This window comes from Aspergillus puulaauensis, chromosome 8 (assembly GCF_016861865.1).
Source record: "Aspergillus puulaauensis MK2 DNA, chromosome 8, nearly complete sequence".
NCBI lineage: Eukaryota > Fungi > Ascomycota > Eurotiomycetes > Eurotiales > Aspergillaceae > Aspergillus > Aspergillus puulaauensis.
In genome coordinates, this window is record NC_054864.1 from 673,086 (window position 1) to 697,594 (window position 24,509).

General features: G+C 50.6%; 8 protein-coding genes across 8 annotated transcripts; 5 read left to right on the forward strand and 3 right to left on the reverse strand.

Annotated features, from left to right (window-relative positions):
- Positions 1 to 1,970: 1,970 nt before the first annotated feature.
- APUU_80271S (uncharacterized protein) lies at positions 1,971 to 11,614 on the forward strand (the record flags this gene model as incomplete). Its single annotated transcript, XM_041696532.1, has 3 exons — positions 1,971 to 2,305; positions 2,379 to 10,102; positions 10,191 to 11,614. 3 exons carry the CDS (start codon positions 1,971 to 1,973, stop codon positions 11,612 to 11,614), a joined length of 9,483 nt encoding a protein of 3,160 aa, XP_041562154.1.
- Positions 11,615 to 12,095: 481 nt separating this feature from the next.
- APUU_80272S (zinc-dependent alcohol dehydrogenase family protein) lies at positions 12,096 to 13,291 on the forward strand (the record flags this gene model as incomplete). Its single annotated transcript, XM_041696533.1, has 3 exons — positions 12,096 to 12,237; positions 12,311 to 12,760; positions 12,822 to 13,291. The coding sequence occupies 3 exons, from the start codon at positions 12,096 to 12,098 to the stop codon at positions 13,289 to 13,291; spliced, it is 1,062 nt and encodes a 353-aa protein (XP_041562155.1).
- An 86-nt stretch (positions 13,292 to 13,377) lies between these two features.
- Positions 13,378 to 13,950, reverse strand: APUU_80273A (cupin domain-containing protein; the record flags this gene model as incomplete). Its single annotated transcript, XM_041696535.1, has 1 exon — positions 13,378 to 13,950. One exon carries the CDS (start codon positions 13,948 to 13,950, stop codon positions 13,378 to 13,380), a length of 573 nt encoding a protein of 190 aa, XP_041562156.1.
- Positions 13,951 to 14,351: 401 nt separating this feature from the next.
- Positions 14,352 to 15,863, reverse strand: APUU_80274A (uncharacterized protein; the record flags this gene model as incomplete). Its single annotated transcript, XM_041696536.1, has 1 exon — positions 14,352 to 15,863. The coding sequence occupies one exon, from the start codon at positions 15,861 to 15,863 to the stop codon at positions 14,352 to 14,354; it is 1,512 nt and encodes a 503-aa protein (XP_041562157.1).
- Positions 15,864 to 17,208: 1,345 nt separating this feature from the next.
- Positions 17,209 to 19,239, forward strand: APUU_80275S (acyl--CoA ligase; the record flags this gene model as incomplete). Its single annotated transcript, XM_041696537.1, has 6 exons — positions 17,209 to 17,484; positions 17,553 to 17,924; positions 17,989 to 18,261; positions 18,312 to 18,474; positions 18,527 to 18,849; positions 18,910 to 19,239. The coding sequence occupies 6 exons, from the start codon at positions 17,209 to 17,211 to the stop codon at positions 19,237 to 19,239; spliced, it is 1,737 nt and encodes a 578-aa protein (XP_041562158.1).
- A 357-nt stretch (positions 19,240 to 19,596) lies between these two features.
- Positions 19,597 to 21,180, forward strand: APUU_80276S (uncharacterized protein; the record flags this gene model as incomplete). Its single annotated transcript, XM_041696538.1, has 1 exon — positions 19,597 to 21,180. One exon carries the CDS (start codon positions 19,597 to 19,599, stop codon positions 21,178 to 21,180), a length of 1,584 nt encoding a protein of 527 aa, XP_041562159.1.
- Positions 21,181 to 21,648: 468 nt separating this feature from the next.
- APUU_80277A (NADH dehydrogenase [ubiquinone] 1 beta subcomplex subunit 3) lies at positions 21,649 to 21,973 on the reverse strand (the record flags this gene model as incomplete). The annotated part of the gene is made up of 2 exons (XM_041696539.1): positions 21,649 to 21,820; positions 21,876 to 21,973. 2 exons carry the CDS (start codon positions 21,971 to 21,973, stop codon positions 21,649 to 21,651), a joined length of 270 nt encoding a protein of 89 aa, XP_041562160.1.
- A 350-nt stretch (positions 21,974 to 22,323) lies between these two features.
- On the forward strand, positions 22,324 to 23,901 carry APUU_80278S (CCR4-NOT core DEDD family RNase subunit POP2; the record flags this gene model as incomplete). Its single annotated transcript, XM_041696540.1, has 2 exons — positions 22,324 to 22,815; positions 22,918 to 23,901. The coding sequence occupies 2 exons, from the start codon at positions 22,324 to 22,326 to the stop codon at positions 23,899 to 23,901; spliced, it is 1,476 nt and encodes a 491-aa protein (XP_041562161.1).
- Positions 23,902 to 24,509: the final 608 nt, after the last annotated feature.

Sequence of the window (24,509 nt, forward strand, 5' to 3'; positions counted from 1 at the left end):
GGAGTTCTCGCTTCGAGTGAGGCAGTGACGGTGTCGAGATTTTGTACTATATTCTGATTCGGCCTTTGTACGGTCTTCTGACATTGAACCCATGTATTAGTTATCAATTGTTTCCTCATGCCGAAATTAAGGACTGTCAAACGCACATGAGAATTGCTGCTCCGTCGGGGAAGACAACAGGTCGAAACTCGCAAGCGTTGATGGCAGGGCTGTGCACGGGTGACGGGACCAACCGCCTGCGAGCAAATGGTGCGTGCGAAGCGAGGCGGGGTGAGATGCCTTACTCATAGAAATCCCTGCCTCCAATCTTATTCTACGCTTTGCCTGCTGCCTTCCAACCTTCTTAGTGTGTTCTCCGCGTTCCACTTGGTGTTCCATGATGGCTAGCGGCGCCGGTCTCACAAAAGGCCACTCGACTACCTCAGTCATCTTCTAGTAATCTCATTGATGACTTCCTCATTGCAGAAAATTCGTCTCTGGTAAGACAGGAGCTGCGCTGACTTCTAGATCTCCACTTTTGCAGCCCAAACTCGCTGGCTTGTAAAGAGCCTAGCTCAGCCACAAGGGCGTCATATGTAGACAGCTGGGTCAAGCGGAAGGAGTTTATGAATCGGCCTTGGAATCATGGCTAGCAAGGGGGTTTCTCTCTTCAAGCGATCTTGCGGTGCCCATCCACCAATGCCCCGGTAGTGCTAACTTTATCGAGAATGATGGTTCTTCATCGCCTCGAATACTTATTGCGTTACAAGTCCACTTACTCCCTGATGGGAAGCCTTATTATTCTCCGCCGCTGGAATTCCCAGTTGGTATTCCCCATAATACCACATTTACCGCCTGTATCACAGGCCTCCCTAGTGCTTACCGCAACCTCTCTTACTACCTCCAGATAAGTACCATGAGGTACTACTGAGGTAATACTAGTATTTCCCGCCGCACTTGTCCTCGGGTCTCCAAGATGGCTGAAAGATAATTAGGGAATACAGTCCATGATTTAGGCGTTTCTAAGTACATACTAGGTCCTTTGCTCTTTTGTCTTTGCGCAAATATTACGTTGCCAACATGACCTACGAGTTCCCTTCTATGCATCCACCGTAACACTAGGCTCCCTGAGAAAACCAAAGATAAAATTGTAAATATTCACACGGAGTCCCTTACAGCCATTACTGCTCAATGGAAGTGGTCCTCAGTGGACCATGTTTTGCGGTTCTGTTTGGTGGCTACGAGGAAGGTTGATATATCCGACTTCAACTGAAGTGATACCGTATATGCATATTTGCCACTCAACAGATGACAATTTGCGTATTATTTCAGGATAGATAACGATTTTTTTACTTTCTATTGAAGCTTAGAGCTAACAACTAAGTGTCCTGTTCTTTGATATTCGGGAGGTGGGTGTATCTTGGAAGATGCATGTTCCTTGTTCCGCTCACAACGGCCGATCAGATATCAAGTAGTATGATTCGCACTCACAGGGAATCTAAATATCTAACTGACGCCACTTACAATATCGCTGTCACTGCTTCCAATGTAAATACTTGGGCATAAAGAATATCTTCTAAAAAAGCCTGACCTTCCTGCTATCCAACAAATTGTGCCGCAACTGTTGTGCCGTAACTGTGCCGCATTCACACCACAGAATTCGCAGCCTATTTCAAAATGTGAACTGCCTGGTAAGGTTGACTTGGTTGCCGAGCCTTTTGGATTATTAAAACTATTTTCAGTGAGCTCTCAGAGACTTTCGTGTTTTCCTTGTGGGCTCTCTGCTTGAGGCACTATCCTCCTTCCCACAACACAACTCACCAGATATTTCCACCTTATCCTGCAATCCCTTCCTGCCATTTCCTACCTCTCCTCACCTATCTCGCAACAATCCCAGCTTTCTTTCCTTGTATCACACGGGTTTGCTGTTTTCCCTCTTCCCTGACTTGTTTCTCTCCGCTGAGCGATTCAAACGGTCAGATCTCCTCGTCATGGCTACGCGAGGCATTCTTCTTTCCATTTTCAATCATGTCGTGCTCCCTCCTGAGCTTCCTGGTAAAGAGGATGCACAAAGTGATGCCGTCGAGAAGGAGTTAATCTGCCGTTTGATGGCTGCAGTGACAATTATGAGAACCAACTCCGAAGGCGATCTGCTTTCCACTTGGCAGATGATCGAAAACACATTGAAAGCATCGTCTCTTTCGAATGAGAATGGGATTTGCAACAAAGCAGTGCTTATGAGGGTGCTAAAAGAGATTTCTTCAGAGAACGCTCTTATTCTTCGCGTTCGAGAGCAGAATGCAGGCCTTCTCATCCGCCGAGCGAGGTAAGCTATTTTTGCGGGCTTCCTGCTATTCCCTCTGGCAGCACACGGTGGCTAATACTTCTGGTGTACGAAGCGGTGACGAAGCAACTATCATTTTCGAAGCGTTTGAGACGTCTCCCTCTGCTGATCAGACTCTAGCCGCCAAAGGCGCTCTACAATGGGATTTCCCTGGGGTTGCGGTTTCCATTCCCGTCGCCGTCTTCGAGGACCGGGCCTTCCAAGAAAGCCTGGCAGCGTTCATAGAGAAAGCCAGTGTCGAGTACTTGGATTTGTTTGTTACTAAGGTACGAAAAGCTGGGGTGGAGGTGTCTGAGACTCGTGATACTTCAGATCCATCCATCATTACGCAGTTTTTGATCACTCTACTGGAAGCAAACGGCGAACGTCTTTGTTTGCCAGTATTGCGAAAGCGTGTCAATGACGATGTCTGCTGGGACACGGCTAAGACTCCTTGGCGCCGGAGTCCTTTCTGGCTTGTTCTAAGAGTGTCTGTCCAACGATTGCTATACCTACACCTTGGTAGCGCGGCAGGACGCATACAATACAAGGCTTTGATGTGCTTATTCTTGGCGGATTTGCTCAATGATAGTGTGAGCGGGCTGAGCTCAGAAAAGTACCATCTATTGAAGGTTAAACTATGCCGACGCCTCGCAAAACTTGACTCCGAAAAGGGATACCTGAGCGGTACACCTCGACCTGCCCAGGCGTACAAGCATGTTCTCGGGGTGATTGAACCTCATTGCACCAAATCGATTGATCTTGCTACCATGGACGAAGAGAGGGAATGGAAGACCTGGAAACAAGACTTTCAACGCCGGATCCCAAAGCTGCCTCCATCTGCTTCTCCGGACGACACTAAGCTGACCCTTCCGAATAGCATCGGGTACTTCAGGGAGATCCTAAAACCTCGCCAACCCGAAAACGCGCCGGCAAAAGGTATAGATCCAAATGATCTCAGAGAAATTGCGGTGAAAAGCACCAGTGAGCAGTTCTCAGACTTGATCAAAACTTATTCATCGCTTGCAGCTCGAGAGGCGGCCATAGGGTCAATGCCCTCTGACATTCCATCCGCGATCGAGGGTTGTAAGGCTGAATGCATCGAACTCGCGAATACAATCACAGACTATCTTAGTGCTGTTGGAACCAAATACGACGGCAATTCTGAGCAGATGAGCATGTTCATTATGAACGTATTCACCATGTGGGAGAAAATGGACAGATGCGCTTTGGCAGCTTACCCCCTGCTCAAGGACTACCATCCATGGTTTGAACCAGAAATCCTTGACGTCTTACTACTAGAGCGCTGGAAACATATGAAGCGTGTGCATATGATACAGTCCCATATCCAGTCTCGCTGCATGCAGGCTAAGCGAGGTAAAATGACAATCTTCGCAAATCCAGCACCGGGGTGCTTTGCTGAGACGTATTTTGAAACTGCTGATGCCGTCGACCTCCAAACACTGCAGCTACGAATTTTAACCGACTCAGAGCGCGCGAATAAGAAGAAGATATCTGAATTACGGTCGATCAATGACGAATTTGATAGTCTGACTGAGCAGCTTAGACTAACATCTTGTACGCTATTGAGGAACCCTGACGGGACCCATGACATTCGCGGGTGTAAACATTGTTACTATATGCGGTCTCGACGGCGTCTTGAGGTCCATGTCCATGAAGACTTCCTTCCGGTCGAGCACAGAAGTCTCGCCCAGCAGAAGGCCGTTGTCTTCGAGCTACAAACACCAAGGGCCTTTTCTGCGTATCGTCAGGCCACCTGGGATATAGTGAACGCGTTATGTCCTAGGCCCGAAACTCCGAGCAAGGACAGACCAGAAGTGTTGCTTGCTCAGTACTCTCAACTCAAATCCTACAATTGTAATCCAGATTCCACAAGCTTCTGTCTCGCGTCACACACCAAATCATTTCTAGGAACACATTACAGTTACCGCAGGCTTCCTGTTTCTGCCACTGATGTCGTACTTCCGCACGGCCTGAGATACTCGTACTACGATTCAGAGCGCCATCTGTGGTCCAGCGACTACCCAGTGCAGCTTACCCTCGCCAATCATTTTGCTTTCAGTATCCCTAAGGAGTTTCCTTTCTCAGCACTCTACTCTTCCTCTATATTTGCTGCTGACGGAGATGGGCCCTCCTCTTACGAAGTTGCGGCAAGTATCGGACAGTGCCCGTCGGAGCTAACTGTTCATGAATACATGGCCCACCAAGGTCTGATGGGCGGAAGAAACAGACGATGGCTGTCTATTCTGGCCGAACTTGGGTCTTCCAATATTAACTTTAGTTTACAAGATACCATGGTTCTTTTCCATCACCTTGCATTACAGGCGGGCCCGAGGCTAGAGCATGACAGCATGCGAGCCGTCCACGTTATGTTGAGGGATCGTGCATTTTGCAAAATATTGGCAGAACAGATTTGTCGGCATGTTGAATCGATAGCCACGAATTGGCGCGAGACGAGCTACATGGAGACTTTATTGACACTGTCTCTTCGACTGTTTTTGATCGGCCATTTAGAGTCTCGTATTGACTCAAAGAAACTCGTCTTGAGGATTCGGCAAATAACTCTGAATTGGGTCACCCTGCTACGAAGTGAAACACGACAAGCCGAGGATGTGACCCAGTCGGATAGGGCTGCGAGATACTGCTTTCTTTCAGCGCTTCTATGTCGCAGGACCTTCTTCCCTTGGCTTACTAGCCAGACAGCCCTTGACTTGGAAAGCATGAAATGTTTTTTCGAGGCATCTTTGGCCATGCAAGAGAGCTTGGTTGTAGACTTGAGCAAATTCAGCACGATAACACGTAACATGCTTATTCGCGATATCAAGATGGTGGCTCGTATGTCATTGCTGCTGCGCACAGGCGCTATGAAATACCCCATGAGCATCGGGGCCGCTATTGACGCTGCCTGGCCTGGAGCGGACAGCAAAGAGAGGACTTATAACTCATGGAGGCTGCTACTTCCCCCGCATGAGGACTGGGCCATGTCAACAATTATTCCCTCAGAGGGAAGTCGACCGCAAACTCTATATTTCCATCTTCTTGAGGGTCACTTTGTTGTTGATGGGAAGACTATTGGGAAGCTTCCCGCTGATATCCGCGATTCGCATATCTTGAAGGAACTTTTTGGCAATCAGCGCCTGTTTGCTCTCCCGTCCAACCTTCCGGGCATGGACCATGTCCTCCTGAACCGCGCAGACGAACACCAGATCCATCTGGGTTACAGGGCGGGGAAACTTATTATACAGGCTCGTGCGTTTAGAACTGTGTTAGAGCTCGTACCGCGGGAGGCATTCGGAAATGGCCCCGCCTTTGACCTTCCATACTCTCTCATTTCTGATTGCATGCACTGGGCCGACCTGGGTACCGGGAGAATTGAAATCAGGCCTAAGCCACGTATTTGGAAGAGAAAGGATGGCAACTGGAGTATCGATATCCGAGCTCGAAAAGCCCACCGAACGAACGCACAACGATATGTGCTGACCTTGATTGACCCGTTCTCACAACTTGCACAAACAATCTCTCAGATTTTCCTTCACTTCGAACATCCTGCCCGTCTTACCATTCAGCAGCGTTCCAATGGCATCTCCGTCGATCTGAAGCGAATGGACTTGACTTTCTTTGTTACAAGAGAGGGTCAGCTCAAATGCCAGCAGCTTGGAGCCACTGTTGATCGCAATCAAGACCCAGGAACATTTTATGGCCTGCAGAGTATGCTCGTCTTGAAGGATGTCAATGACTGGTCTCAGCGCAGCATTATTATCCCTCTCGGAAAAGCCCGTTATCGGCGCCATCGCAGCCATGTGCTCCTTGAAATCGAACACACAGGCAACTACATGAGATACACCATCAACACTGTGCTTCAACGTCTCGAGTGTCCCGCTGACCCGCAACTTCTATATTCAAAGGCTTACTTGCACGCGCTCACATCTCACTTATTGCCAGATCCCCTGACAGGCCGAACTGGCACTCAAGAAGCTCTTGCCTGTTTACAGTCGGGATACTGCCAACCATGGCAACCTCTTAGGCCCGATCCCCTTAGCATTTTAGTGTCGATTGCTAAACTTACGCCACTCCGAAAATTTTACCCCAAGGACAAGCGGTGCCAGCAGGTCGTATCATGGGACTCACATTTGACAGCGAACATCCAACACGAAGGGTTTCGAGTTGCTGTTGAGGCCATTGTTAAGTCGTCTCGCAGACTGAGTCAGTTTAGTGGAGATGTACCAAATTCCACACTGCCTGAGATACCGAAAAATACTGTTCGTCTCTGCGAAAGGGCACAGTGGCGACGATCACTATTCGAGTCTTCTGACACTTTATCCGAGAAGCCTGTTCAGCCTAAGGATACCCCATATGCTTCACGGGATGGTTGGGCTGCGTCTCAAAAGGTGCATAACTTGCGTGAGATTCTGGCACTACTCCGCAAACAACCGGCTTCCATACACACTGCGCGTGATATTGTCGGCCTTCTCGAAAAGTGGGAATTAATCGGCGGCTACATGAACACATCTACTCTTCATGACATCGGAAACTGCTTGAATGCCGACCTGGCTGGGGAATGGGGTGGCCTGATTAATCTGTGTCGAGAGTCGAAAATTGAAGAGGTGTACAGCCTTATGTTCCAGCTAGGCATAATAGCATTCGGAGAACGGGTTAATATGACGGCTCTACGGATCATTGTATCCTTCTTCCTCATTCGCGAGCTTAAAAGCTTGGAGCTACCGCAATACCCATCTTTCGTGGGCTTCCGCGTTGGCGAGTTGCCTACCACCGATAACCTGCTACCTATCATTAGGATATCATACCAGCCACAAAGACCGTCGAAGGTTCCGAAAAAGCGCAAAGGTAGTGTTCCCAATGAGAACACAAAGTTCGGGTACGACGTTAATTGCGAGAAAGAAGGTGTAGCATTGGCAGAGTTGTTGGCCCTACAATGGCCTTGTCCAGAACCGTCTGTTGAAGGGTTCGAGCCAACCAATATGGACCTTCACGAGGCCATGAAAGCCATACTACCAGAGTGGCAACGTATGTACCGGAATGCCCAGCTACAGAACCATCTTTTCAAGGTACAGGCAATTTTGAATCACCATTTCGCAGTCGCAAATGATGTGCCTGTACCACCGGCTTCTTCCAACCGTTCCCAAAAGGACATACTAGGTACCCGGGCAAAACCCCATTTCTCCTATCCACGGTTAGGAGAGGATCTCTTAGGGAAAGAGGCACTCGCCTTCGCCAACCATTCAGGTACTCTCGGGGAAGATGTCATTGCGCCGAATGTTGGAGCACTGCCTGTTACTAGTGATTCTAAGTCCGAGATGCCGCAAGCCCCGACCCGCGAAATCGTTGAGCTCGAGAGAATCGTATCTAGGTTTGGCCGATCTGACTGTTCAGTGAGGACTAGATATTCCCAGGATTTACAACAAAGCATCACAGCACTCAAGTCAGTCAAGCAAGAGCCAGATTACAGTCACAATCCTCAACTCAAGACGACCAAGGAAAGAATCAAGCTTGATGGTGATGTTAAGGCAGCCCGCGAAAATGTCGACATGTGCCATCGTTTTATCGTTAAATCTCTGTCTGTGCACGATACAAGGTTTATGTGGTTGTCCAAAGGTGGTCTTTGGCCCCGTTTAACCCCGACCACAATACTGCAACAGTTGCGGTCAATATCACGACATGATCTCGGTCCAGGAATGAGTGAAATGCTTATATCATACGCTCTAAGAATTACCGAGTTGCAGAAGATCTTAAGGTTGAGAGAAGCTACCGTGAAACGAGATGAGACGAAGTTGCATCAAGAGCGTATGGATCCGGGCCACGTCAACTGGGACCCAAGCGACTTCCCCGACTGGGTATTACTGGAGATTGATGCGAATATCCGAATAAGGCAAGACCAAGTCACCGTCGCGTTTGAGATGATCTCTCCAACGTCTGGTTCGAATTCTGTCCTCCAAATGAACATGGGACAGGGAAAAACTTCCGTGATTATGCCCATGGTAGCAGCGGTTTTGGCCAATGGACAAATGCTTAACAGGCTCCTAGTACCCAAGGCGCTGTTAACACAGGCCGCGCTAATTTTACAGTCACGTCTTGGAGGGTTCCTAGGACGCCAGCTCATTCATATCCCATTTTCCCGCCGAACCCAGACCCCGGTGTCCCTTATTGAAGATTATCGTGGACTGCATTCGGAGATGTTGGAAATCGCAGGCGTAATACTAGGGATCCCCGAACACATACTGTCATTTAAACTTAGTGGGCTGCAACGGCTTGCTGACTTGAAACTGACTGAGGCGGTCCAGATGGTCGAAACTCAGAAATGGCTAGACGAAATCAGTCGCGATGTTCTTGACGAATGTGACTTCACATTAGCTGTGAAGACACAGCTGATATACCCCGGCGGCTCGCAGCATATAGTTGACGGACATCCTGATAGGTGGGAGGTTGCGATGGCTGTTCTTGGTCTCGTTGAGCACCACCTCAAAGATCTGGCTCGAGAATATCCCAGGAGTATTGATATACTTGAACGCAATTCCACAGGATTTCCCGTCACCCATTTACTTCGAAAGGATGTCGAAGAAGCTCTGGTGCGCAAAATCGCCCAGGATATCTGCGAGAAACGGACATCGTTGTTGCCACTAGGGGAGTGCAACGAAAAGGCCAAGGAGGCAATCAGAGTCTTTATTACCCAAGAAAAGGTCGAAAAGTCCGTCACTACGCGTGTCTCAAAGCTCTTCCCTGATACCCCCAAAGCGCGCAAGGTTGTATATTTACTGCGAGGGCTATTAGTACACGGGATATTGATTTTGTGTTTGAAAAAAAGGTGGAACGTTCAATATGGGTTGCACCATGGTCGAGATCCCATTGCCGTTCCATTCCATGCGAAGGGGGTTCCATCGGATCAGGCTGAATGGGGTCATCCTGATGTTGCCCTTTTGTTTACCTGCCTCGCGTTTTACTATGAAGGCTTGAGCCAACAGCAGCTGAAGATAAGTCTGGAGGCGGTCTTGAAGTCGGACCATCCTGCCACGGAGTACGATAGATGGATCCAAAACTCAACTACACTGCCCGAAGGTCTACGGCATTGGAACGCTATAACTGTAGATGATGCCGGCTTGGTTGCCGAGATATGGCGACACCTACGCTTCACACCCGTTGTCATCAACCATTTCCTCGGTAATTTCGTCTTCCCTCTACACGCCAAGCAGTTTGCAACCAAACTCCAGGCTTCTGGCTGGGATGTTCTTTTGAACCCTCAAAATAATGACGCCGACTGGATCCACGCAGGGGTCACAACAGGGTTCAGTGGCACAAACGATAACCGCGCGTTGCTTCCACTTACCATTGAACAGTGCGACTTGCCGGGCCTGTCTCACACGAATGCTGAAGTACTCACGTACCTACTGCAGACAAGGAATCGACGATATCGTGTCGCAACTAATGTGAATGGAAAACGTTTGGCAGAAACAGAACTGCTGGACTACCTTCACAAACAAAATATTCGTGTTCTCATTGACGCCGGTGCTTTTATCATGGAGATGAATAATATGGCAGTTGCGCGCGCTTGGATACAAACAGATTTTTCCGCCAAGGGGGCAGTTTATTTTGATGAAGACAACAAGCCCTGGGTCATGTACCGGAACTTCAAAAGGGTTCCACTTTTCGCAAGTCCATTTGCAGATGACATGCGCGGATGTGTAGTATATATTGATGAAAGTCACACAAGGGGAACGGACCTGAAACTGCCCCCAGAGGCTGTTGGAGCTCTTACTCTTGGCCTGGGTCAGACAAAGGATCATACGGTTCAAGGCAAGTTGTTATGTCGCGTCCAATTTGCGTCTCATATTATAGATTGCTAATGAACCTATAGCTGCAATGAGACTGCGTCAGCTCGGAACGACACAGTCAGTAACTTTCATAGCGCCACCCGAAGTACAGCAAAGCATTCTGGACGTGTGCAACAAAACTTCCTGGGACAAATTGGATTCCTCGGACGTCGTTGCGTGGCTCCTCGACCAAACGTGCGCGACCAACAAGGAATTACAACCTTTGTACTTTGCACAAGGGAAGGACTATTGCCAACGAATGCGAGCTGCTGCAGCACACAGGAAATTCCTCTCGAATTTGGATCACAGAAAGGCTTATCTCGAGGTTTTACAACAGCCCGAACAACAAACGCTGGAGCAGCTGTACGAGCCGACGTATAATGAAGTCATCGCTTCCTCTCCAGAATCTATTGCCTTGGCCGCCTGTGGAGGGCGAGTAGAGCGGCTAATGAAGGCGCTTCAACAACGGCGACAAGAGTCTCAAGCTTTTGAGTCAGTCATTGGTTCGGCTCTAGAAGAGGTTGAGCAGGAACGCGAGGTGGCGTATGAGATTGAAGAGGAGAGAGAGATCCAACGTCCCCGTCGCCCCAAGGCTCACAAATTCCCAGGCCTGCATGAATCAGTGCTAAGCTTCGCTAAAGGGAGCCTCCTGGAATCGTCTAGTATATTGACGGCATCGGAAATGTTGGAGACCACACATATTGGCGAGAAATATAAGATCGACGGCTCCTCATTGGTTCCTCATATCTATGTGTCCGAGGAGTTCACCAAGACGATCAAACAAAAAAAGTACACCGTGGACGGTACTTATACTCGTCTGGTTAACTGGATACTGTACAACAGCGTCACAGAAACTGCACTGGTTATTATTCCCGAGGAGGCCGAGATTCTGATACCAGTTATGCGCGCCTCCATTCCGTTGAACACCCACCTTATCCTCTACGCAGCGCCATGGACCAAATCGATGCTCCATTTTGATACGCTTTTGTACTATTCTGTTCCAGAACTTCCTGACGGATGGGCGCCTCCGTCCTGGCTTCCATTCGAGCTTGGCGTCCTCGCTGGGAGGCTCTATTTCCGGTTTTCAGAGTATGAAAGCTTACTTAGTCGGCTCTATTCGCTTTCCGGAGACCCAAGTGAAGAGCAAGAATCGTCAAGTCTTTGGGCCGTCGCCAAGAACCGTCTGAACTTCTTGCAAGAATGGTTGGCAGTCCGTCGCCAGGGACAGGATATCACTGATACTCCGATGGGCTATATCTGTCAAGACTGGCCACTACGCAGTGACCATCCCTTCTTCTCGACGAAAGCGCCCAGACCAGACGGGGTTAACGCACCTGGACTGGACTCGCTCCGGTTCAGTGCGACAGACGATGAGGAGGAATACTATAGCAGTGATGACGGGATGGGCATCGATCAGATGGACATTAATGACGATGAAGTGGCGGAAGACGATGTTGATGTGGAATGATGAGGGTTTCAGGGTGCAGAGGTACAATGTTTTGAGTAGTATCTGCGTCAATTTTTGTTTCGTTTATCTTAACATTAACATCAGTGTATCTTGCGATTTGCTATGTGGGGGAAAAAAAAGAAGCCTACATTATTAATGAGGGGGATGTATCGAAATAGCTCTTCTACCCATGGTCCACCGCAAAGCGCATTAAAAGCCTATAAAAACCTACGGAGTAAAAGGCATTACTCCGTAGTCCAGCCCGATGATAACTTCTGCGGAGTCCTTCAGACCTCAAATTGGGCCGTTCAGTGGGGCGTTCCAGCTCTCGGCAGTCGGGATTAATAATTGATAGCTGCAGTAACTAGTAGGTAGTAGAAGGTGAGGTCATACCCAATTCCCCTCAATATTTTTCTTGCCGGTGAGGGGCACAAGCGCTTTGCAATTGAACACTTATTCACATAATCCTTTCGCTCAACCATAAACACTAATTAATTGCATCATGTCTTCAATCCAGCAGTGGACTACCTCCCTCCAAGGCTTGGATAGCCTTCAACTGAGCGAAGCTCCAAAGCCCACGGCAGGCAAGGGGGAAGTCCTCGTTGAGATCCGGGCAGTGTCGCTAAATTACCGCGATTTCGAAGGTAATTTCCCCAAAAATAAGCACCAAAAAATCAAATAGGAATGCACGCGCTAACAAGGCACTTCCTATTATAGTATGCAGCGGCGAATACAACCACCACCGCTCCGTCAGCCAGGACAAAGCCTCTCTCGTCCCCTGCTCAGACATGTGCGGGGTGATAGCCGAAGTTGGAGACGGGGTCACAAGCTGGAAAAAGGGCGACCGCGTACTTTCAACCTTCCTGCCGGACCACCAGACCGGCCAGGTAACTGAGAAGATGATGGCCACGGGGATGGGTCTTCCGCAGCCTGGTGTTCTGGCGACGTACCGCGCTTTCCCGGAGCATGCGCTTGTGAGGGCTCCGAGCTATATGTCTGATGAGGAGGCGAGTACGCTTCCGATTGCGGCAGTGACGGCTTGGATGTCGATTAATGGGATGAGGCCGATGGGGGCGTCTGGTGGGGAGGGGGAGTATGTGCTTCTTCAGGGGACGGGGGGTGTGGCTGTTTCGGGACTGCAGATTGGGAAGGCCGCTGGGGCGAAGGGTTTGTCTCGCCCTGTTTTTTTCCTTTCCCTGTTGGTGCTGATATTAATTTTACTATTTAGTGGTTATTACGTCTTCGTCGGATGAGAAGCTGGAGGAGGCGAAGAAGCTCGGCGCCGACTACACCATCAACTACCGCACGAACCCAAACTGGGAGGAGGAAGTAATGCGCTTGACGGACCAGCATGGAGCAGATATTATCCTGGAAACAGGTGGAGCGCAGACACTCAAGAAGAGCTTCGACTGCATCGCCTGGGGCGGGTTGATTGATTGCATTGGATATCTGTCTGGAAAAGTGGACGCGCCTGAAGACAGGACAAACGTGAATCTTCTAGCCCTGCGTCGCAATGTAACACTGAAGGGAATCATCAATGGTCCCAAGGATCGGTTTGAGGAGATGGTCACTTTCTACGAGAAGCACGGCATCAAGCCTGTAGTGAACCGGGTTTTCTCGTTCAAGGAGGCACCAGAGGCTTTCAAGTTCCTGGCCAGTGGCTCGCATTTTGGTAAAGTTGTTATCAAGATTGCATAAGGGCTTCTATATCTCAATGATTATCCAGATATGAAATAATGACAATTCTTTCATGTCGAACCAATTATCGTCATGTATGCCAGACCCTAAGAACTATGCAGGACACCATCACCCTTAGCCTGGGTAAGGTCCTCGCCCAATTCCTGCCCCCCAACAACCAAAGGCTTGCAATCCTGGAGCACAAACAACATCCTCGTCCATCCATTTTCCTGCGGATTGCGCCAGCCATGCATAGTCGCCCTCTGCACAGCAACATCGCCCCTCTTCAACAACCTCGTCTCGCCAGAGTCAAGAACCATCTCAATCTCCCCCTCAAGAACAACCCCATAATCCAGACTCTGCGTCCGGTGCATAAGCGGAGCAGACTTTGGCGCAAAGTCAACCTCGCGCACCACGGTTCCGCCCTTTTTCACCAGACCCAGGGTGCCCGAAGCAGCGACGCGCTCGTGCGCTTTCAGGTCTGCATCGCTGTTGAGATCGGCGGGGAACTCTGAGGTCGTGTAGGCTACGGTGAAGGCCATCGAATTGCCTTCGAACGGCGACCATTCTGCGGGGTTTTCGACTTGGACGATTGCCTTTCCGGAGGCGTCGTGGCCGGTGATGTAGCGATTCACGCCGGGGAGGGATGAGAGTTGGCCGGGGTTTGGCGTTGAAGTCATGTTTAGAATTGCGTGTTTGGTAGGGCAGGGCTTCAATGTAGAATACTGAGGTGAGCAAAGGAGAAGGTGAATCTTACATGTGCGATGGGGGTGAGATGCCCCTCCTTAGGCCTGCGGTCAGAACAAGGCATGTCGGGTGGCTTCGAAGGTTGCATGTAAGCTGCAGAGTGCAGACGCGCTGCCCGACGGCCGCATTACTTCTCGTCCGGATTCGGGGCGATTAATAATATGGCCGTCGGGCTGGTTACACTGTAAATCAAATTGGCGGAGGTGATGGAATGTAACAATTTCACTATAAACTCAACAAACTCTGGCTTTATTTCCGAAACTAAATATATCGAAGCAAAAGTAGGTGCATAAATATGGGCAACACAAAACATCAGGAAATAAACACTTAGGCACTACAGGCCCATTTGTTGAAACTTATCCAGCAGGGCAGCATCCTTGTATAGATCCTCAATGTCCCGTAGACCTTTGTTCCTCCACTCCTCTGGAGCACACACAAACGCCTCCACCTGGCTGATGGAGCAGCAGTACCCATTGTAAATAGAGGTATAGTCTGTATCCGCGACCACATACCGTGCATCGACCTTGCTGTAGAGAGAGAGAGATGGTCTCTGAAGCCCTACTTGTCTCACAGTACACCCAATGGGATCCCACCTCCAAGGTTCATTCTGAGGCCAGGAACAATCGGGATCAATACCATGTTCAACCGCACGTCGCTTCAAGTCTTCCAAGAAAAAGGGATTCGGACATTCTTTCGCTTCAAGAACCATTTCCCAGCTGGGCTTGAAATCCGGCAAATCTCGATAGGTCGCCGCCAGGTTCGCCACAATGCATGCGCGGGCAACTGTACCGGCCATTTCTGGGATTCTTTTGGCAAGTTCCAAATAGGTAGACCAGCTCGCCACGTTTGGATACCAGATACAGTCGGGGGCCGCTCTGGGATGTGCGAGTACATACGAAAGGTCATTGTTCATGATGAAGCGTGCGGATATGGCGGCCTCGATCTGACTAGATACCGGTATGTTCGTGAGGTCTTGCAGCGACCACCATTTGGCAAACATGGTGTTGTGGAATATGCCGCGGACAACGCATACGTTCTCACGATATATCATCATTGGGCGCCGCAGTCGGACATACCGATCGATGTCGCCATAGTATGCTGCTGTTAGAATGAGGAGGTCTTTGTTGACAGTGGGCAAGTCGACTGGGAGAGGGGCGTAGAGGAACGGTGTGACATCCTCCGTAATGGCCTCGTCGCCATATGTGGTGTACGAATCAATATTCATGTCTTCGGTGATATTAAAGTACCAGAGATTGTCCCCGAATTGCCAATCTTTCTCATGCGCGTGCTTGACTTCCAACAAGGAGCGTACCTGTGTGTCGCCATTAAGGTAGGACTTCGGTGGATTTTCCAGGTTGACGGTACGATTGTAATCATTCATCACATCGTACTTTGCTTCAGCACCCATGATCAAGTCATGGATCTCGGTGCATCTGTTGTTGCGCGCTTCTTCAGCAATGTGCACGTCTGGAAGCAAGTTCAGCTCCTTGTATAAATCCACATAACCCGCAACAGCACAGGCACGCCCGACTTGGTAACGCACCTGGGGGTACCGGGCCGCCAGCTTGCGATATGTTTCCTCAGTCGCAATATCGGGGTACCAGATGCAGTAGGGCATATCGTCAGGGGCAGTCATGTCAGGAATGACGTTGCTCATGATACTGCGTGCATTAAATGCCCTGGTGATAATCTTCCTGTGTGACTGCTCTTGCAGTTCGGTCGCGAAGCCGGGATGGTATCGAATGCCCCTTATGAGGCAAAGAATATGGCAGCCGCCCAGCTTGTCGGGGATTGCTTCACCATCAATCGCGGCATCGCATTGGTCTGGCCTGTATTTGAACCCCATGATGCCGATATAGCTGTGGTTTCAGGTTGCGAGAGAAACTCCAGATATGCCCTGAAAGCATGATCGAATTGAGTCGCATGTGCAGCGATGCCCATTTATATACATAGTAATTCGTCATTGTTTGCTGACATGAGAGTAACAATATAAGCTACAAAGGCTGTTTGTTCATCTTTATAATGCCTTCCGGCCAAGGAACATGTGAGTGAATCGGCATGGATGCTGGTATTCACTAGAAACGCCAAAATAAAACGTAGTAAGGCTCAGTATCCAGCTTACCTATTCGGGAATCCACGAAGCCGTCGGCAGAAATCTTGGATAATCTCCATCTGGACGGTAGCTAGGTAGTGTGGTCATCGTAAATTCAATCCGCCCCGTTTCAAGCTACTTTCGGCCTTACCTTATAGAACTTTTAAAGGGTCGCCTACTAGCCTGCTGATTCTCAATCAAAGAGCATCAGGCTTAGCCCTTTGTAGTTTGGTCCGTATGTTGAAGTCCTTCCAAGCCTCTCGGTATCGTCTCATCAATGATGCTCGGGAGGCCTGCGCGTACGAGCGGGAGCGGCAAACGAACCCGCCTTCGGGACAATTCCACCGCCACCCCAGGCCGCCACCACCTCCGAAACACGGTACGGCGGGAAGGGGGCGGCCACTCAGGTCGCACAGAAATGAAACCTGAACTCTGCCCTGGGCGTCTGCCTCGGCTGTTCGGGGCCAATCAGTAGGCTACGCTGGTAGGAATAGAGAGGTGAAAGCGCGGGTGTGCTGCTAGATAAACCACCGGGAAATAACGGCGGGTAATATCGCAAAGCCCGAGGGGAGTTCCCCAGAAAGTTATGAGCTCGTAACCGTAAACCGTAAATCGTAATAGATTATAGATCTGTGGTCGGGGACTTGATCTCCGCAGCAGTTGCTCCTTGCCCACGCGGGTATGTGGATCTTGGGGCTGGGCAGTCGGCATGAAGGCAAGGGGGAAAGGTCTGGGGAGGAAACGGATGGAATGCCGAACAGGATCGGAGAAAGCGACGAAGTGCCTAGGTACCGACCGACCAGTGGACAGTGGACAGGAAGGGAACAGCCTCGGACAACGACCGACAGCAGAGTGGGCGGCAGTGCGCGAAGGGAAGCTGGCAACTCAGAAATTCGGCATACCTGATTGATTCTAGTTCGCTGGAGCTTCCCCCGCAGTGTTACTTAGTCCCCCGGTTATTCTGCCTCTCCTTAGCCGAATCCAAATACTCCAGTGCTCCTTGCTCTGCAGCTACTCGGCGAGAGTTTGCTTTATATCCTCCTCTCTTCCTCAATTTCTGCCCATTCCAGCGATCATTGTACTCATACCCGTCGCAACCATGGTCTTCAAACCCGCTGCTGTCGCTGGCACAGTGCCTCCAATCCCGGACAACATCCCCATTAGCGAGTTCATGCTCACAGAAGGAAATGGCCGCTATTCCTTGTCCAAGGCGAGACACCCATTCACATGCGGTCTCACCGGGAAAACATATTCCACGCTTGAAGTGAAGGAGCGGGTGGATTACATGTCGCGTGCGCTCGCGAAGCTACTTGGCTGGGAGCCCAACAGCGGCACCGAATGGGACAAGACACTTTGCGTGTTCAGCTTGAACACAGTAAGTTTCCGACCCCTGATCCCGAAACCTGTGACAGCCAGCTTATTTGGGAATTTTCCTTTTGTTAGGTTGACACACTACCCCTAGCGTGGGCGACGCACTCGCTAGGCGGCATCGTCTCCCCCGCTAACGCTGCGTACTCCGCAGAGGAGCTGCGACACCAGCTCCTTGACGCAAAGCCGAAGGCCTTGTTTACTTGCGTCCCGCTTCTTTCCACGGCGTTGGAAGCGGCCTCCGCGGCGGGTTTCCCAAAGGAGCGCATCTATTTGATCGATGTTCTACCGGAAAGCGGGAAGATTCCGACGGAGTACAAAACGCTCTCGCAGCTTGTTGAGGCAGGGAAATCGCTGCCGAAGGTGGAGAAGGTTAGCTGGCGTGCCGGAGAGGCCGCGCGCCGGACAGCGTTTTTGTGCTACTCTAGTGGAACGTCGGGGTTGCCGGTAAGTGCTTAAACCCACGACGCCGATACGGATCTCCGAATTGGGCTGACAAATGCGATTGAAGAAAGGAGTGATGATCTCTCACCGGAATGTTATCGCGAATGTTCTACAGATAGCAGCTTTTGAGAAAACCTGGCGCGACAAGCAAAAGACTGCCGACGGCAACTACTATACCGATGTCTTGCTCGGACTTCTTCCGCAGAGTCACATCTACGGATTGGTCGTCATGTGCCATGCCGGTCCATTTAGGGGTGATCAGGTTATAGTCCTCCCCAAGTTCGAGCTACGGACGTATATGGCGGCTGTTCAGAACTTCAAGATCTCGACTTTGTTCGTGGTAAGCACGGCCGGGTTTCCAAGATCAATTCCAGCTCTAACCAGCTGTAGGTGCCACCAATCATTATCAACATGCTTCGGAGTCCGGAAATCTGCGGCCAATATGACTTTAGCTCCGCGAGATCGCTTTTCACTGGCGCGGCACCCCTCGGTAAAGAAACTGCTCTCGAATTCCAGAAGGCATATCCGAATGTCGCAATCCGACAGGCATACGGTAGGTGACTTTCTCCAGGAGTGCGCTCTGTTCGTACTAACATGACTGCTAGGTCTTACCGAGACCTCAACTGTCGTTACCGCTACACACTTTGATGATATCGTTTTTGGATCTTCTGGCTGGATCGTGCCTGGGGCCGAGGCCCGTATCGTCACCCCTGATGGTAAGGAAGTGACTAGCTACGACACCCCCGGTGAGCTTTGGATCCGAAGCCCGAGTGTCGTCTTAGGCTACCTCAACAATGAGAAGGCCACGAAGGAGACGTTCTCCGACGGATGGATGCACACCGGTGACGAAGCCATTATCCGGAAGAGCCCCAGGGGCATCGAGCACGTGTACATTGTCGACCGCATCAAGGAATTGATCAAGGTTAAGGTTTGTAGCCAGATGAAAACGCGTTACCTAATCCATTGACTAACCTTTTTTTCTTCTCAGGGTCACCAAGTCGCACCAGCCGAGCTTGAAGCTCACCTTCTCACCCACCCGGCTGTTGCTGACTGCACTGTCATCGCCATCCCTGATGATTCCGCGGGTGAAATCCCCAAGGCCATTGTGGCTAAATCGCCCGAGGCAGGCCCAGACGACGAGGCAACAATTAAGTCCATCATCAAATACGTACAGGACCACAAGGCGCGACACAAGTGGTTAAAGGGTGGTGTGCGGTTTATCGACGCTATCCCCAAGAGTCCTAGTGGGAAGATCCTGCGCCGACTCATTAGAGACCAGGAGGCGGCGATGCGCAGACAGGCTGGGGCCAAACTGTAAATTTCATAAATTTGAAGGGGCGAGGCCATTGGTTTTTTGGAGGTTTCTTTGGATCTGGATGCGTTTTTGCGTATGTGTATTTATGCAGATTATACATAGAATTTCCACTGCGGGAATGCGCGCTCTGCGCTGATTAATAGTTTTTTATGATGACCACTTTCGCTGTTTGCAGTGTTTGATGGAAGCGCGGGGAAGAAATGAATTTCTAAGCGGGGTGATCTAAAAATTTCCAGTTACTTCATAATAACCCAGCTTGGCTTCAGACAAAGGATTTGAAGCATTTCAAGCAAATTACACCTTCATACCCTATTTTCTCCTTCTTTCACACCTACGAATTTCCTTCACTCCCCCTCTACAATGTCCTCCTCAAACCCCAACCGCCCCAACGAAGAAGAGGACGCCTTCATCGGCGACGACGAAGCAGAAGAAGTCTTCACCCGCGATGAAGACCACCCGATGGACTCAGACGGCGAGGGCGATGCGGGCGGCGACCAGGAAATGGGCTACGAGCAAGAAGAAATCGAGCTGCAGAACGACTCGGCAGCACACTTCGACACCCACACCGATTCGATCTTCTGCATCGCGCAGCACCCAATTCACAGCGCCATTGTCGTGACGGGCTCTGGCGACGACACCGCGTACTTATTTGACTCGACGCCGAACGCGGAGCGGCCGGTGTTGCCGGCGAGCTATGAGAGTGACCCGCAGCCGCGCAAGGAGCGGGACTCGCTGAAGCCTTTGGTGAAAATGGATGGGCATAGCGATAGTGTGAATGCGATTGCGTTCACGGAGCCGCGTGGGGAGTATGTGGTTACGGCGGGGCTGGATGGGAAGTTGAGGGCTTGGAGGGATACGACGAAGAATCTGGATGGTACGGCGTGGGGGTTTGTAGGTGAGGTGCAGGAGGTGGAGGAGATTAACTGGGTTGCTGTTTGTCCTGCGGGCAATGGCGATGAGGAGAAAGGGAATGTAGTTGCGCTTGGTGGAAACGATGGTAGTGCGTGGGTGTTCCGGATTAACCATAAGGATGCGTCGGAGCCTGTTTCGATTGTGCAGAGTTTCTTTCAACATACGGCCCCTTGTACGGCTGGTGCGTGGACGCCTGATGGCAACTTGCTTGCAACGGTTTCCGAGGATGGAAGCTTCTATGTTTATGATGTGTTTGGAGCCGCGGCCGCGGCAGGCGTGTCATACTCTGCTGGAACAAGTGCTGTTGTTGGGATGACGGCGGAGGATCAACGGTTTGCTGTCGAGGGTGGTCTGTATTCCGTTGCGATTGCGCCAGGTGGTGGATTTGCGGCCGTCGGAGGTGCCGGGGGGCACATCAAGATTGTTGGTCTTCCTCGACTCGGATCTAGTGGTTCAGCTGGGCCCGGTGCAGGTGCCGGTGCATCATCAAAGACGAAGGGCAGATCAGCTGCACAGACATCTGCCGCGACAGCGGGTACGCTTCTCGCGTCACTCCAGCCGCAATCCGACGGCGTCGAGACCCTCTCATTCTCTGCGCCTCCGTTGACTCTCCTCGCGGCTGGCTCGGTGGACGGCTCAGTTGCCCTGTTTGACACAGCCCACCGGTTCGCTGTTCGCCGGCACATTCGGGAGGCGCACGAGGGTGCTGTCGTCAAGGTCGAATTCTTGCAGAGCCGTTCAGCGGCTGCCCCTTCGGTTCGCCCGAGTCCCTTAGCCCCAGGCACTACAGCCCACCGATCATACCTCCTTACGTCCGTTGGCATTGATGGCGTCGTCAGGCGGTGGGATGCTCGTGGTGGAACCACTGCAGCTGGTCAGGGAATGCTGAACGAATGGAAGGGCCACTTGGGGCTCACGGAGAACGAAGACGGAGAGCAGGCCGGTGGAATCATGGGCTTTGTTCAAGGTTTTGATGGCAAGAGGGTTGTCACAGCCGGTGATGACGGCATTTCATTGGTTTTCGAAGAGTAGTGTACAATGTACTCTTGCATTTGTGGGTTTGGTTAATTAGTACATAGACAAATGATGACGCTTCAATTCAAATATATATAATATTTCTATACAGATTAGTTGGAAATATATATCCAGCTACTCCACCCCTTGGATGCTACAACCTGAAGAATAGTTGAAGTCTACTTGTGCCACAAAGGAAACGGTAGTTTTGATACACAAAAACAATGCTATGTACAGTGACAAATCAAACGCCGTGTGTAGAGCTAGGGGTCATGCCTGCGGGATAACCACACGATTCCCGGTCAGACAGCCCTTCTATAATATCTCATAACCTCCACGCGTATTGTTTCAGGAGCGACTGCTGCCTTCAAAAAAGAAAAAGGCTGTGGATTCCTTGTCGGTGGAAACCCAGGGCATCCTTCGTTCCCAGCGCGCTCCCTATTCTACCCGAATCGTGTCTTCTCTTCCACCCTCATCGAGAAACGCTTAGTGGTGGCCTTCACCGTGGTGGGCATCGCCGTGGTGGTGGTCGTCTTTCAGAAAGAAGTGCTCGTATGCGCAGTAGCCGGCGAACGCAACGGTCGCGATACCCAAGCCCGGGAAGATGTTCTTGAATCGGTTAATTCGGCTGAAGGGGCCGGTGTATCTCCACGCCTCACTGCAGGACTAGTTAGTTCATCCAGACCGTGGCAATATGGACATATGTATCGTACTATCGGGCCCAGGGATCCCTCTTAGCATAAACCGACCGAGGCGAAGCGGCGGCCTTGAACTCGTTGATGTTGAAACCGGTGGGGTTGTTGGAAGGCATGGTGTGGATGGGAATTGCGTGGCTGGTAGGGAGTCAATTGGTGATAAGGAGCGACGGTAAGAGATTTCGCAGCAGATCCCACCGTATTCCGGACTCAAAGGAAGCGAAGAAGAGCGTGCAGACAGTCGCAATTCGCCGGGTGAATGTTGAGGTCGTCAGTTCGAACCTGGAGAAACTCAACTCTTGGCAGACTAACCATAAGCAGACTCACACAGCCTCTCCGCCTTCCCCATTCAGCCGGTGGAGGCGGCATTATCCATCGTCTTCTCTGTCTTCATCCCATCGAATCCCACCAATCCTCAGATGCATGACCAGCCCCTCGAGTCGCAGTTGACCCCGATTCGAATACCATGCCCCCTCCCGTTGGCAGATATGGGCCTACCGGTCTAACCGGGCCCTATTCGCATCTAGCACAGCAAGCTCACCTCCAGCAACAGCAGCAACCGCAGCATCACCCGCCACACGCTCAGTCGAGCAACACAGCTTTGCCGCCGCCCTCCCTTGGTGGCCATCCAGGCTTCGCTACGGGGAATCCGAACACGAATATCAATCCGTTCACGTTATCTGGTGCCGGTGTTGGCAATGGAATGTCCGTTGCGGGATTCGGAGGCTCTGCAGATGGAGGAGGAACAGGACTCGCGAGCCACGCAGCTCAAATGGGATTTGCAAGAGGCGCGCAGATGCAACAGCAGCAATTGCACCAGGCGCACGACGGGCGATTCACGCTTGAAGGGAAAGCTGGTGGTGTGAAGACGCGGATACGCGATGTTTGGAAACACAATCTTGCACAGGAGATGGCCGTTTTGAGACAGCTTGTCGAGAAATATCCCTACATAAGCATGGTATGTTCCGAGATACGGAAGCGAACTTATATATATATATATATATATATATGACATCTTACTACGATGTCGGCGGCAGTTACTAAGATCATGATTTCACAGGACACTGAGTTCCCCGGTATTGTCGCCCGTCCGATTGGAGCGTTTACGAACAAGGCAGACTACCACTACCAAACTTTAAGATGTAACGTCGACCTGTTGAAGATGATACAACTCGGGATTACACTCTTCTCATCCACGGGTGAGGTTCCGCCCCCGGATGCCACCGATGCGAACGGACAACCCTTGGGCAATGGCTTAGTACCCGCCCCTTGCACATGGCAGTTCAACTTCCGGTTCTCGCTGGAGGAAGACATGTACGCCCAAGAGTCAACAGCCATGTTGGCTAAGGCTGGTATCGATTTTTCTACACATGACAAGAACGGTATCGACCCGCTTGAATTTGGAGCTCTGCTGATAAGTTCTGGATTGGTATTACTGGATGATGTTCACTGGGTTTCATTCCATTCCGGATATGATTTTGGATACTTGATGAAGATCATGCTTTGCCAAGAACTTCCAGAGAACGAAGAGGAATTCCATAAGCTCCTTAACATCTTCTTCCCATCATTATACGACATTAAGTATTTGATGAAACACGCAGGACGCAACCAAGCGGTCAACGACTCCCCATTAACACCAGCCGCCGTTCAGATCCTTACAAATCTTGGCCAAAAGTCCGGGCTTCAGGACATTGCAGACGAGCTTGGAGTGAAGCGGGTCGGTATCGCACATCAAGCCGGCTCCGACTCCCTCGTAACGGGTGAGATCTACTGGAAAATGCGCCAACTCGTCTTCAACGGCAAGATCGACGATTCCAAATATTCTGGGCAAATATGGGGCTTGAATGGCCAAATGCCAGCATTGACATACCATATCAACCCGCATCAAACACCAAACCTCAACGGCGCCACAATATACTCAGCTGCTGGTACGCCGAGCACCCCAAATGCTGGCGTTCAAACCCCTCAACATCACACACCCGGTGCGCTGACACCTGGAGCTACAGGCGGAGTCCTAGGACAATTTCAAATGGCGAAGTCATGAGGCTTTCTAAGCCTCTTCTCCGATTCACTAATGTATAGGCCCTTGGTCAGCTTTCGCATAATTGTCATCTTCCGTTCTCCACGCTGCTTCTTTATCCGCCAATTCGCTACCTTCCGACTGTTATCGATGGATACGACTTGACGGATGTACATATCATGCGGTTCTCTTGTGATTTGTCCCCATTGTGCTCTTTGGTGCATTTTGCCATTTCTGTGAGGGCGGTTCCCACTCGCTCACTGTGGGTTTCTTGTCACTTGGTTTTGGAGGGTGTTCTCTAGCTCGAGGGGTCGGGTGTATGGTGTTGCTTTCCTATTTCTTTTCTCTGTTTATTTCCCTTCCGGCTGGGATTTGATTTTGTTATATGGGCGTTTATAAGGATTTGTATTTTCTTTATACTCTCCGTGCCTTCGTTATGTCTATTTTTTTATAGATACGTGTAGGTAGAAACCCGACGGGCCAGATCTTTCAGATTCTCGTTTAGCACTTTTTCTTGTAAGGCATTGGTAGAACTCCGTTATAGCCGTCTCAACCAGTTTTATGATTCTTCGAACAAGGTGTCCGCTGGAGTTGCTTCCCTCCCACCATTATGTCAAATAGGCATCTTAGGC